Genomic DNA, 14807 nt, shown 5'->3' on the forward strand with positions numbered 1-14807 from the left:
CACTCTCTGCTGTCTCACTCTCTACTGTCTCACTCTCTACTGTCTCAATCTACTGTCTCACTCTCTACTGTCTCAATCTCTACTGTCTCAATCTACTGTCTCAATCTACTGTCTCACTCTCTACTGTCTCACTCTCTACTGTCTCACTCTCTACTGTCTCAATCTACTGTCTCACTCTCTACTGTCTCAATCTCTACTGTCTCAATCTACTGTCTCAATCTACTGTCTCACTCTCTACTGTCTCACTCTCTACTGTCTCACTCTTTACTGTCTCACTCTCTACTATCTCAATCTACTGTCTCAATCTACTGTCTCACTCTCTACTGTGTCACTCTACTGTCTCACTCTCTACTGTGTCACTCTACTGTCTCACTCTCTACTGTCTCACTCTACTGTCTCACTCTACTGTCTCACTCTACTGTCTCACTCTCTACTGTCTCACTCTACTGTCTCACTCTCTACTGTCTCACTCTCTACTGTCTCAATCTACTGTCTCACTCTACTGTCTCACTCTCTACTGTCTCACTCTCTACTGTCTAACTCTCTACTCCACAGACAGTCAGTGTCTCACTCTCTGCTGTCTCACTCTCTGCTGTCTCACTCTCTGCTGTCTCACTCTCTACTGTCTCACTCTCTACTGTCTCACTCTCTACTGTCTCAATCTACTGTCTCACTCTCTACTGTCTCAATCTCTACTGTCTCACTCTCTGCTGTCTCACTCTCTACTGTCTCACTCTCTACTGTCTCAATCTACTGTCTCACTCTCTACTGTCTCAATCTCTACTGTCTCAATCTACTGTCTCAATCTACTGTCTCAATCTACTGTCTCACTCTCTACTGTCTCAATCTCTACTGTCTCAATCTACTGTCTCAATCTACTGTCTCACTCTCTACTGTCTCACTCTCTACTGTCTCACTCTCTACTGTCTCAATCTACTGTCTCACTCTCTACTGTCTCAATCTCTACTGTCTCAATCTACTGTCTCAATCTACTGTCTCACTCTCTACTGTCTCACTCTCTACTGTCTCACTCTTTACTGTCTCACTCTCTACTATCTCAATCTACTGTCTCAATCTACTGTCTCACTCTCTACTGTGTCACTCTACTGTCTCACTCTCTACTGTGTCACTCTACTGTCTCACTCTCTACTGTCTCACTCTACTGTCTCACTCTACTGTCTCACTCTACTGTCTCACTCTCTACTGTCTCACTCTACTGTCTCACTCTCTACTGTCTCACTCTACTGTCTCACTCTCTACTGTCTCAATCTACTGTCTCACTCTACTGTCTCACTCTCTACTGTCTCACTCTCTACTGTCTAACTCTCTACTCCACAGACAGTCAGTGTCTCACTCTCTGCTGTCTCACTCTCTGCTGTCTCACTCTCTGCTGTCTCACTCTCTACTGTCTCACTCTCTACTGTCTCACTCTCTACTGTCTCAATCTACTGTCTCACTCTCTACTGTCTCAATCTCTACTGTCTCACTCTCTGCTGTCTCACTCTCTACTGTCTCACTCTCTACTGTCTCAATCTACTGTCTCACTCTCTACTGTCTCAATCTCTACTGTCTCAATCTACTGTCTCAATCTACTGTCTCAATCTACTGTCTCACTCTCTACTGTCTCACTCTCTGCTGTCTCACTCTCTACTGTCTCACTCTCTACTGTCTCAATCTACTGTCTCACTCTCTACTGTCTCAATCTACTGTCTCAATCTACTGTCTCACTCTCTACTCCACAGACAGTCAGTGTCTCACTCTCTACTGTCCCACTCTTTACTGTCTCACTCTCTACTGTCTCAATCTACTGTCTCAATCTACTGTGTCACTCTCTACTGTCTCACTCTCTACTGTCTCACTCTACTGTCTCACTCTACTGTCTCACTCTCTACTGTGTCACTCTACTGTCTCACTCTCTACTGTCTCACTCTACTGTCTCACTCTACTGTCTCACTCTCTACTGTCTCACTCTACTGTCTCACTCTACTGTCTCAATCTACTGTCTCACTCTACTGTCTCACTCTCTACTGTCTCACTCTACTGTCTCACTCTCTACTGTCTCACTCTACTGTCTCACTCTCTACTGTCACACTCTCTACTGTCTCACTCTACTGTCTCACTCTCTACTGTCTCACTCTCTACTGTCTCACTCTACTGTCTCACTCTCTACTGTCTCACTCTACTGTCTCACTCTCTACTGTCTCACTCTACTGTCTCACTCTCTACTGTCTCAATCTACTGTCTCACTCTACTGTCTCACTCTCTACTGTCTAACTATCTACTCCACAGACAGTCAGTGTCTCACTCTCTGCTGTCTCACTCTCTGCTGTCTCACTCTCTGCTGTCTCACTCTCTACTGTCTCACTCTCTACTGTCTCACTCTCTACTGTCTCAATCTACTGTCTCACTCTCTACTGTCTCAATCTCTACTGTCTCACTCTCTGCTGTCTCACTCTCTACTGTCTCACTCTCTACTGTCTCAATCTACTGTCTCACTCTCTACTGTCTCAATCTCTACTGTCTCAATCTACTGTCTCAATCTACTGTCTCAATCTACTGTCTCAATCTACTGTCTCACTCTCTACTGTCTCACTCTCTGCTGTCTCACTCTCTACTGTCTCACTCTCTACTGTCTCAATCTACTGTCTCACTCTCTACTGTCTCAATCTCTACTGTCTCAATCTACTGTCTCAATCTACTGTCTCACTCTCTACTCCACAGACAGTCAGTGTCTCACTCTCTACTGTCTCACTCTTTACTGTCTCACTCTCTACTGTCTCAATCTACTGTCTCAATCTACTGTGTCACTCTCTACTGTCTCACTCTCTACTGTCTCACTCTACTGTCTCACTCTACTGTCTCACTCTCTACTGTGTCACTCTACTGTCTCACTCTCTACTGTCTCACTCTACTGTCTCACTCTACTGTCTCACTCTCTACTGTCTCACTCTACTGTCTCACTCTCTACTGTCTCAATCTACTGTCTCACTCTACTGTCTCACTCTCTACTGTCTCACTCTACTGTCTCACTCTCTACTGTCTCACTCTACTGTCTCACTCTCTACTGTCTCACTCTCTACTGTCGCACTCTCTACTGTCTCACTCTACTGTCTCACTCTCTACTGTCTCACTCTCTACTGTCTCACTCTACTGTCTCACTCTCTACTGTCTCACTCTCTACTGTCTCACTCTACTGTCTCACTCTCTACTGTCTCACTCTACTGTCTCACTCTCTACTGTCTCACTCTCTACTGTCTCACTCTACTGTCTCACTCTCTACTGTCTCACTCTACTGTCTCACTCTCTACTGTCTCACTCTCTACTGTCTCACTCTACTGTCTCACTCTCTGCTGTCTCACTCTACTGTCTCACTCTCTACTGTCTCACTCTCTACTCCACAGACAGTCAGTGTCTCACTCTCTGTGTTTCTGTGCTTTTAGACAACAGAACAAGTCTTTATTAATAATAATAATAATAATAATAATTCCCAATCAGAAACGGTACCAAGGCGGCGGAGACGCTTGTTGGAGACTTTTTGGCTGTAAAACCAATCAGATCTGACCCCCCCCCCCCCCAATTAATTCATTTTTCTGTGATGTTTGGATTGTCTCAGGTTGTGGCTCCCTGGTTCTGATTTTTTTTTCGTTCCTTTTTTGTCCCCAACTGAAAATAAATGTTCTGTAATAGAAACCCCAGCAGGGCAGTTTGGACAAATCACTTAAACGCTCTCCATCCTTCCTTTCCTCAATCTACTGTCTCACTCTCTACTCCACAGACAGTCAGTGTCTCACTCTCTACTGTCTCACTCTTTACTGTCTCACTCTCTACTGTCTCAATCTACTGTCTCAATCTACTGTGTCACTCTCTACTGTCTCACTCTCTACTGTCTCACTCTACTGTCTCACTCTACTGTCTCACTCTCTACTGTGTCACTCTACTGTCTCACTCTACTGTCTCACTCTACTGTCTCACTCTACTGTCTCACTCTCTACTGTCTCACTCTACTGTCTCACTCTCTACTGTCTCAATCTACTGTCTCACTCTACTGTCTCACTCTCTACTGTCTCACTCTACTGTCTCACTCTCTACTGTCTCACTCTACTGTCTCACTCTCTACTGTCGCACTCTCTACTGTCTCACTCTACTGTCTCACTCTCTACTGTCTCACTCTCTACTGTCTCACTCTACTGTCTCACTCTCTGCTGTCTCACTCTCTACTGTCTCAATCTACTGTCTCAATCTACTGTCTCACTCTACTGTCTCACTCTCTACTGTCTCACTCTCTACTGCCTCACTCTACTGTCTCACTCTCTACTGTCTCACTCTCTACTGTCTCACTCTACTGTCTCACTCTCTACTGTCTCACTCTCTACTGTCTCACTCTCTACTGTCTCACTCTACTGTCTCACTCTCTGCTGTCTCACTCTACTGTCTCACTCTCTACTGTCTCACTCTCTACTCCACAGACAGTCAGTGTCTCACTCTCTGTGTTTCTGTGCTTTTAGACAACAGAACAAGTCTTTATTAATAATAATAATAATAATAATAATAATTCCCAATCAGAAACGGTACCAAGGCGGCGGAGACGCTTGTTGGAGACTTTTTGGCTGTAAAACCAATCAGATCTGACCCCCCCCCCCCCCCAATTAATTCATTTTTCTGTGATGTTTGGATTGTCTCAGGTTGTGGCTCCCTGGTTCTGATTTTTTTTTCGTTCCTTTTTTGTCCCCAACTGAAAATGAATGTTCTGTAATAGAAACCCCAGCAGGGCAGTTTGGACAAATCACTTAAATGCTCTCCATCCTTCCTTTCCTCACTCCTTCAGTGACTACGGCTGTTATTGGTGTATGTGATGGAAATTTACCTTTGTAAATAAAAAGAGAAATATAATAATAATAAAAATAATAATAATTCCTGTGTTTGTCTTCAGGTAACTTCCAGCCTCAGAGCGTGGTGAAGTCTCTCGTCCCGTCTCTCAACACGCTCGTCCTCTTCGAGGTTTCTCCTGTTTCCTTCCACCAGGTGAGAAAAACAACAACAACAACAACAACAACAACAATGACGCTGTTTAGATCAATGTTGCATCAAAACAAAGCAGCTGAAGATGATTCTGTGTGTGTGTGTGTGTGTGTGTGTCTGTGTGTGTGTGTGTGTGTGTCTGTGTCTGTGTGTGTGTCTGTGTGTGTGTGTGTGTGTGTGTGTGTGTGTGTGTGTGTGTGTGTGTGTGTGTGTGTGTGTGTGTGTGTGTGAGGTGTCTGAGGTTCTGTCTCAGGACCGGTGTCGTCTCTCAGTGAGCGGTTGGTTCCACGGTCCGTCTCTGGATCGTCCTCCTCGCCACGCTGAGCCGCCCGCCGCCAGGAACCCCCACCTCCCCATAGACGTGAGTCAACAACAGCTGATAGGAGACGGGACTCACCTGTTCACCTGCTCAGATAATACCTGCTCAGCCAATCACAGGGCATTATTTTAAGTGTTCAACATGCTTATTTCTGGATTTAATAATCTGAATTTAATAAATCTTGTCAAGGTAAATTATCTGTCCATGCAGCAAGATCATTTCCCTCAGATATACTGTTTACCTGGTTTTTAAACACCTTTTTACAGTGTACAGCCTGCCAATTAATGGTGATATTGATTTAAGGTGATAACACCCAGCCCTACATATCTTCATATCTAGTTCTGGATGTTTCTACTGAATATATCTGACCTGAGCTCTGGTTTTACTATCATCAGCAAACAACAACTGAACATGTCGTATCTCTTAATTGCTGCTGTGCAGAGCTGGAAGAAGTATTCAGATCCTTTATTTACTGCAGTAAAAGTACTAATACACACTGTGAAATGACTCCACTACAGTAAAAGTCCTGCATTCACAACTTACTGAAGAAAAAGTACTAAAGTATCAGCATCAACATGTACTTAAAGTATCAAAAGTAAAAGTACTCGTTATGCAGAATGGACCCACTCCGATTGTTTTATATATTCTAAATATATTATTAGATTATTGATACTGATGCATTTATATAAGCAGTGATATAATTTGGTAAAGCTAGGGCTCATTTTAACTACTTAATATGCTGTTATGAGGTTTAATTGGAAAACACGTCTAATCACTTTAATTGATCATGTTTTTATGTTAAATCTGGACCTGAAAAGTAACTAAAGCTGTCAGATAAATGTAGTGAAGTAGAAGTATAAAGTTACATAAAACGGAAATACTCAGGTAAAGTACAAGTACCTGAAAACTGTACTTAAGTACAGTACTTGAGTAAATGTACTTCGTTACTTACGGTTGTTTGATGGTTGTGTGTTGATGGTTGTCTGATGGTTGTGTGTTGGTGGTTGTCTGATGGTTGTGTGTTGATGGTTGTCTGATGGTTGTGTGTTGGTGGTTGTCTGATGGTTGTGTGTTGATGGTTGTCTGATGGTTGTGTGTTGGTGGTTGTCTGATGGTTGTGTGTTGATGGTTGTCTGATGGTTGTGTGTTGGTGGTTGTCTGATGGTTGTGTGTTGGTGGTTGTCTGATGGTTGTGTGTTGATGGTTGTCTGATGGTTGTGTGTTGGTGGTTGTCTGATGGTTGTGTGTTGATGGTTGTCTGATGGTTGTGTGTTGATGGTTGTCTGATGGTTGTGTGTTGGTGGTTGTCTGATGGTTGTGTGTTGATGGTTGTCTGATGGTTGTGTGTTGATGGTTGTCTGATGGTTGTGTGTTGATGGTTGTCTGATGGTTGTGTGTTGGTGGTTGTCTGATGGTTGTGTGTTGATGGTTGTCTGATGGTTGTGTGTTGATGGTTGTGTGTTGGTGGTTGTCTGATGGTTGTGTGTTGATGGTTGTCTGATGATTGTGTGTTGGTGGTTGTCTGATGGTTGTGTGTTGGTGGTTGTCTGATGGTTGTGTGTTGATGGTTGTCTGATGGTTGTGTGTTGGTGGTTGTCTGATGGTTGTGTGTTGATGGTTGTCTGATGGTTGTGTGTTGATGGTTGTCTGATGGTTGTGTGTTGGTGGTTGTCTGATGGTTGTGTGTTGATGGTTGTCTGATGGTTGTGTGTTGGTGGTTGTCTGATGGTTGTGTGTTGATGGTTGTCTGATGGTTGTGTGTTGATGGTTGTCTGATGGTTGTGTGTTGATGGTTGTCTGATGGTTGTGTGTTGGTGGTTGTGTGTTGATGGTTGTGTGTTGATGGTTGTGTATTGTTGGTTGTCTGATGGTTGTGTGTTGTTGCTAGGAGACGTTGCTGCTGGAGTGGATCAACCCGGTTTATCTGGACATCTCGTACCAGGAACAGATCCAGGAGGAGTTTGAGGACCGATCAGAGATTCAGCTCAAAGACTTCCTCAAGGTACCACAACACTTTACCACAGCTTCTTTATTAACATGATGATGGTGATGATGATGATGGTGATGATGTTGATGATGATGATGATGGTGTCTTCGTCCTCAGGAGGAGAAGTTCAGGGAGGTGAGTGAAGCGCTGAGACTCACTCAGGTCCAGTGGACGAAGAGGGGACCGCCCAACAAGAGGTAGGACCTGTTCCAAACAGGGACTTTAACTTTAACTTCTAGGGAACAGGAAACTTCAACACGTCTTTATTTACATTAAGACAAGATTTTTTTGCATTACAAGTTTTCTGAAATGTTACGTTTAGATATGCAAATGAGGCCAGAACTCATTAAATATTAGGGTTGTACATCTCTCTGTGATAAACGATTCCATTCACATCTAATACAGTGTAAGAACGATACGATTTTATGTGATTCTACGTTATTATTTTATTATCTTCTGATTCGTCATGGAGTTAAAAATCAGTTTTTTTGTGGGTCTGAACAACAAAAAAACACAAACATCTTTCTACATTTACTCCTTCGGAAGGAATAAAGGACGTCTCATGTCTCTTAAAACGTTTCACAAGTGACCCAAGTGATGAAGGACTCAGTGAGGGAAGCGAGGATGAAAATCAGAGACTTGTGAGAGACCGGAGAGACCCGTAGAGTTACATGAGAACCGTTTCACGAGCAGCTTCAGCCGCCAACAGATTCCAAGTCAGTCGATACCCGATCCATGACTCTACAACTGATTCCTCCAGGAATACATGGATCTATATCTCTCACTTGTTAAACCAAAGATTTGGTCGCATCGGTTTATGGTTCACAACCCTATTAAATATGTGCTAATTTACACATATTTCCAGGACATAAATCAGTTTTCATGACTTCCTTCAGGAGCACTGAGAGACATTTCCAGGTCACAAACGAGACGAGAAGACACAGAATGAGATGTAAAAGGGCCTTGATAATAATAATAATAATAATAATAATAATAATGTGATTGTGAATCTGTCCAGGTGTTATGAAGCAGCCTGTGTGGACTCCCTGCCTCAATGTGTGACGTCCTGCTGGGAGCTGCTTCACTCTGAAGCGTTCTTCCTGCTTCTCTCCAACTTCACCGGCCTCCGCCTGCACTTCCTGTGTCCCAACGACGAAGACGAAGACGAAGATGAAGACAGTAAAGACGAAGAGAGAGACGAAGCAGCGGACGGAGTCGCTACAGGCTCCAACACACAGTCACCTGCAGCCAAGGCCAGCAGGAAGAAAGGTAGGTGTGTGTGTGTGTGTGTGTGTGTGTGTGTGTGTGTGTGTGTTCTTGTACTTCCTACATAGTGAGGAACAGAACATGTTTTTAACCAACAGAGTGGGAACATTTTTGCAAAGTGAGGACATTTTGGCCGATCCTCTCAAAAATGAGAGTTAAAAAACTTAACTGAAACTGTATTGTGTGGTTACAAAACTAACTAAAATTATAGTGAAAATGTCCTTCGTTTTCCTCTTTGTCAACTTTTTTCATACATAATGAAGATGGATCAGACAAAGGAAATAAAGGCTAAATTTACTGTGACCTAACTGAATTTGAAAACAAAAAATCACAATGAAAATAAAACTAAAACTAATGAAAAATCCAAAACTATTACAACTTTTCAAGGGAATTCACTATTACAATGAGGGTCCTCACAAAGCTAGAAGTACAAGAATCTATATTTCCAACATGTACATTTACCATAAATAAACAAACCAGCTAAAGAAAACAGTCAATAATTATAAGTACATGTTGGAAAAGAGATGGAATTATTGTGATTTATTTATCTAAACCCTCTTCTTTAATTTATTTATATTCAGTCCTGCAAAATTAAATGTATTAATTAAATCATTTAAATTAAATTAAAAGAAATAATTTATTTCATCAACCATTTATCTTCTATATAATAACTTATATATAGATTTATTTTGTCTTCTATAAACATGTACGCCTCCCATAATTAATAATATGTGTTATGATGATTAAAGTATGTAATCTAGAGCACCGACTTACCTTAACTATATATTTAATATACATATATACACACATATTTACCTGGTTAAATAAATATATACACATATACTCACATTCCTGTCTGCAAACAAGAAATAAACTAATAAATGAACATCTGATCACCATCACAACAACTTTATGAAGTTTGAACCTGTTTGCATCCTGTAACTTTACTGTTAATGATGTTTTTCTATAAATAAACGTTGTGTGTTGTTGTTGTTTTGTTGTTGTTCAGAGCCGAGCACGCCGCTGTGCTGTGGCGAGCTGCGGCGCTGGTCCCACGGAGGTTACACGCTGCTGCACGACGCCGAGGCCGCCAGGGCCGAGTACGCCCTGGACCTCTACCTGCCGGTCTGTGGGCCAGGTGAGACACACACACACACACACACACACACACACACACACACACACATTCCTGTACTTCTATCTTTGTGAGGACCCTCATTGGAACAGTGAATTCCCTACCAAGGTTATAACAGTTTTGGATTTTTCATCAGTTTTAGTTTTAATTTCATTGTGAATTTTTGTTTGCAAGTTCAGTTAGTTTTAATGAGTTTTTAGAGTGAGTTTGCTCGTTATAGTTTAGTTTTTATTTTTTTTAAATGCTTTAGTTCTAGTTTAGTTTTTATTAGTTGTAGTTTTTTGTAATGGGGTATTTGTTGGCTGGGAGATTAAAAGAGGTCACAGTAAATTTTGCCTTTATTTCCTTTGTCTGATCCATCTTCATTATGTATGAAAAAAGTTGACAAAGACAAAAACGAAGGACATTTTCACTATAATTTTAGTTAGTTTGGTAACCACACAATACAGTTTCAGTTAATTATCATTATCATGTAACCTTTAACCCTTAAAACAAAGTCTGAAATCTCCAAAAAAAAGCCTTTAAAGAAGTGAGGACCGGCCCAAATGTCCTCACTCTGTTGGTTAAAAAACGCGTCCCGGTCCTCACTATGTAGGAAGTACAAGAACACACACACACACACACACACACACACACACACACACACACACACACACACAGAAAGGAAGAACAGATCTTGTGTTTGTGAACTTTCTTTTTTTTTAACTTAGTTTTTATTTAAGTTTCATTCACAATTGTGTACAGAATCATATTCAACATATCTGCTGTTTCATACACATGGTAACACTTATGGTACATCAAAAAAAAAAAACAGAGACTATAATGACAAAGAAAAATATAAATTAAAATGGAATAAAAGTTTGTGAACTTTCTGATCGTGTCCCTGTAACAGAGTGGCAGTCAGAGTTCGGAGGCTTCACCTGTTATGTTGCTAACGAAGAGGATGAGGAGGTGAGAGCTGATCTCAGGATCAACTTCAGTTGTTGTTGTTGTTGTTTTCTTCCTCATCATGGTTGTTGTTGTTGTGGTTCCTCCTCCAGCTCCTGACGGTTTATCCAGAAGATAACTGTCTGGCCCTCGTCTACAGAGACAAAGAAACCCTGAAGTTTGTGAAGCACATCAACCACAGAAGCTCCTCTGAGTCCTTTTATGACTTCTCTTTTGTCTACTATGAATAAATAAATATATATTCTGTATCTTTCTGCTGGTTCACGTCTTTATTTACCATTCTGAAGGTTTTCAGGTTTCAGCTCATTCACAGATTCAGTGATTTGCTGGAGGACTCTTTAAATAGAAGGACTCTGGATTTAACCTAATATAAATATTATATTATTATATATATCTTATATATATTTTATATATAAGAACATTTGAACAGAAAGGTTCAATCCAGTTTTAATTTTGTTGCTATTTGTAAATTCCCTTCAAAGTCTGCTGATGTTTTCAGTCAGATCAGATGATTCCTTTAAGTGACAAAGTGAAGATATTGTTATTGCATTTGTCGAAAGAAAAATAATCAAATATTTTGATCATCACTTCATTTTTTTCATGCAAAAATGGTAAAAAAACAAAACAAAAGCCTCTGAACCCAAAGAAACTTGAGCTTTCTGTTTTTTTGCTGTTGCTCTTTCTACATTTTACTCACTATGGCCTTTTATTTCACTGCAATATATAATAATAATAATAATAATAATAATAATAATCTATAAGTCCTGCAGCTCTGTGGAATCAGCACAATCATGGCTAGAAGTGAGAACAACCAAAAATAATAATAATGATAACAATAAAAATAACAATAGTAACACTAAATATATAAAACAATCTGAGTGGGTTCATTCTGCATAAAGAGTATTTTTACTTTTGATACTTTAAATACAAACAGTCATGGAAACAATGATTAAACCACCTTGTTTTTCTCTAATTTATTGTTCATTTTAATGTCTGGTTCAACTAAAGGTTCATTTGTTTGGACAAATATAATGAAAACAACAGAAATATCTGATAAGAGTTTAATTTAAGAGCTGATATCTAGACATTTAACATGGCTTTATTCATCATGATGTTGGTTATTATCACAGGATTTATCTATTTATTTCTGATGTTGCAGCATTAAAGTAAAGCGTTGTGATGACATCAGAACGTTGTTTGCAGCATATATTATGTAGGTTCAGATTAAACATTTCCCAGAATAACTGACAGACTCACCTTAAAGGACATCAGCAGGATTATTATAAACATTAATCCTTCTCTTGTCTAAAGGACTTCTTCTCTTTATTTGAGTCATTAAAACGGAATTATTGAACATTAAACTGTCAAAAACTGGTTGAACACCACATGTAGAATACATGAGTATTACTGTACTCAGGTACTTTACCTGAGTATTTATATTTATATAACTTTATACTTCTACTTCACTACATTTAGAGGCAAATATTGAACTTTTTACTCCACTACATTTATCTGACAGCTTTAGTTACTTTACAGGTCGAGATTAACATAAAAATATGACAAATTTAGTCAAAGTTATTAGACATGTTTATATTTTTAATCTCATAACAATATATTTAGTAGTTAAAATGATCCATATCTTTACCAATTTAAATGCTGCATCAAATAATCTAATAATATATTTATAATATATAAAACAATCTGATTGGTCCATTCTGCATAACGAGTACTTTTACTTTTGATACTTTAAGTACATTTTGATGCTGATACTTTTGTACTTTTACTTCAGTAAAACCAAAATTTACCAAAAATTACCTTACCAAAATTATCTTTAAAAAGCCATAAAAGTTCCAAAAATATGTAAAAAGACACAAAAATTACAGGCAAAACCCCACAAAATTTTCAAAAAAGAAACAAAATTACAATATAGAATTAAATGACCAAAAGAGACACAAAATTACCAAAAAAAATGTCTTTCTAAAAAGACACACACACACACACACACTTCAGAGTGTAGTATCAAAATTTTTATGGACAGGGAAACGACCAAAACTTAAAAGTACAATACTTCAACAAGGCAAACAGTTAGGGGGATTTGGACTGCCCGACTTTAATTGATATTACTTGTCATTTATGCTCTGCCCTCTTAGAAATTGGTTTTCTCAAGAGTTAAATACTCCATGGCTCAAGATTGAACGTAATATTGCATCCCCTTATAGATTGGAAGACTTAGTATTTTGTGGTTTATCTCCCAGAGATTGCCAGTCAAAATTTGGCCCTATAATTGCTCATTCCATACAAATTTGGCAACAGGTGGAGAAATTAGCAAACTGGGAGGTGCAGTGGCATATTCGGACACCAATTTTTCGAAATAACTTATTTTGCTTGGAGAGGAAAGCGATTATTTACCCTCCATGGTCTAATACAGGCGTCCACACTTTAGCTCATATTATGGACAGTAGAGGCCTAAGATCATATGAGGATCTTAAGAGTGCTTATAATTTACCTAGAACATCTTTTTATTTTTATCTACAAGTGAGAAGTGCGGTTTTATCTTATGGAATCCCATGTAATACCTCCCCTCCTGAACATCCGCTCCTTAAGCTTTTTTGTATTAACCCTATAAAGCCAAATGTATCATATTTGATTTACACGTTTTTGAGACCTCTACATCATCAGGTATTAATGATGACTAATTTGAAAATTTGTCAATTTTTGCATTTCATACATTATGCCTTAAATATAGCAACATAAAGTATTTTTCTTATTTAGGTAAACTAAGTAAAGGTTTAACTGACATAATTAGGTTTATTTAGAGTAAAATTGAGAAATCTCTCCAACAATTCAAAGAAATACATCATTTATTTTTTTGGTGTGTATTTTTAGATGGCAATCTGCTGGTTCCACTGCATGAAAAATTCATATCAGCAGATGTTTGATGTTGTATTATATGAAAAAAAAATATTTTGTATGTTTAAGAAAAATGTTAAAATGAAAATCAAAGTTTTAATTGGTTAAAAATATTAGGTTTTATATGTGTTTGTTAGTTCAAGAAAAACAAACTGTGAGAAACAAATTGTACAAAAAGACCTGATGTATCAAATATGATACAAATTAGACTTCATACATGCAAAATCATATATATATATATTTTTTTTAATTTGTCAGCAGGTTCAATAAACACTCCAGTTTAAAAAAAACCCTGAATTTTCTGGCAATTGTTTCATGGTTCAGGCTTTATAGGGTTAAATCTAAATGGAGGGGGTTGGTATCCACCTTATATCAAAAACTGCAAGAGGCTAAAAGTTTTCCATTGGGGGTGACCAGAGTATGGAATGTTGATTTGAAGGAGTGGAAGCAAATTATCGACTGGAAGAGAGTATGGGGAAATATTAAAGTTACGTCAAGAAATTTCAATCATCAAATGCTCCATTATAAATTTATCCACAGACTCTATTTCACCCCTAGGAAACGCTGTCAACTCCATCTTTCTTCTACTCCCATCTGTCCTTTATGTAATAGCAGACAAATAGGAACTTATCTACATATGATGTGGCAATGCCCAGATGTGGAGTTTTTTTGGTCGCAAGTAGCATCCTTGATGGGTTAATATACCATGTAACCCGATTATTTTACTGTTAAATGATGATTCTCAATTACTTTTTAAGTTTTCTCAGAGAAGATTGTTGTTTCTAGGTTTGACAGCAGCAAAGAAAATGTTAATACAAAGATGGAAACCGCCACATGCACTCAATATACCTCAGTGGCTGGCCCTATTACATGACATTATTATTTTAGAATTATCTATTGCTCGATCAAATGGGGCTATAGCAGATAATATTGAGATCCTCTCTAGAGCAATGGAGAAGGTTAGGCTTAAGCTACATAGGTGAAACTGATTGGCCAACAAGGTTTGGCTCTCCAAATGGGTTGGAAGATATAAATGTTCATGTAAAATTGTATTTTTTATTGTTCTTTACGGAATATATGAACAGATATTTACATGTATTTAGTATGTATGTACACCCATTTAGAAAGTTAATTCTGGTAGTGGGAATTAATTGGATCCTCCTTGTTTTTTCTTTTTTTCTTTTTACCCTTTTTGTTTATGTTTGGGTCTTGAATATTTCATT

General features: G+C 38.8%; 1 protein-coding gene across 1 annotated transcript in view; it reads left to right on the forward strand.

The window, feature by feature from the left end:
* The window catches only part of ogfod1 (2-oxoglutarate and iron-dependent oxygenase domain containing 1), a 16636-nt gene extending 5708 nt beyond the window's left edge, over nucleotides 1-10928 (forward strand). The window contains exons 6-13 of the mRNA XM_059356389.1: nucleotides 4931-5022; nucleotides 5252-5380; nucleotides 7227-7340; nucleotides 7443-7522; nucleotides 8344-8594; nucleotides 9601-9729; nucleotides 10619-10677; nucleotides 10767-10928. Of these exons, the coding sequence (XP_059212372.1) occupies nucleotides 4931-5022; nucleotides 5252-5380; nucleotides 7227-7340; nucleotides 7443-7522; nucleotides 8344-8594; nucleotides 9601-9729; nucleotides 10619-10677; nucleotides 10767-10904 (992 nt within the window). The 3' untranslated portion in view covers nucleotides 10905-10928. The remainder of the gene's footprint in view (nucleotides 1-4930; nucleotides 5023-5251; nucleotides 5381-7226; nucleotides 7341-7442; nucleotides 7523-8343; nucleotides 8595-9600; nucleotides 9730-10618; nucleotides 10678-10766) is intronic.
* The last annotated feature ends 3879 nt before the right edge of the window (nucleotides 10929-14807 follow it).

Source organism: Centropristis striata, chromosome 2 (genome assembly GCF_030273125.1).
Source record: "Centropristis striata isolate RG_2023a ecotype Rhode Island chromosome 2, C.striata_1.0, whole genome shotgun sequence".
In the NCBI taxonomy this organism is placed as follows: Eukaryota; Metazoa; Chordata; class Actinopteri; order Perciformes; family Serranidae; genus Centropristis; species Centropristis striata.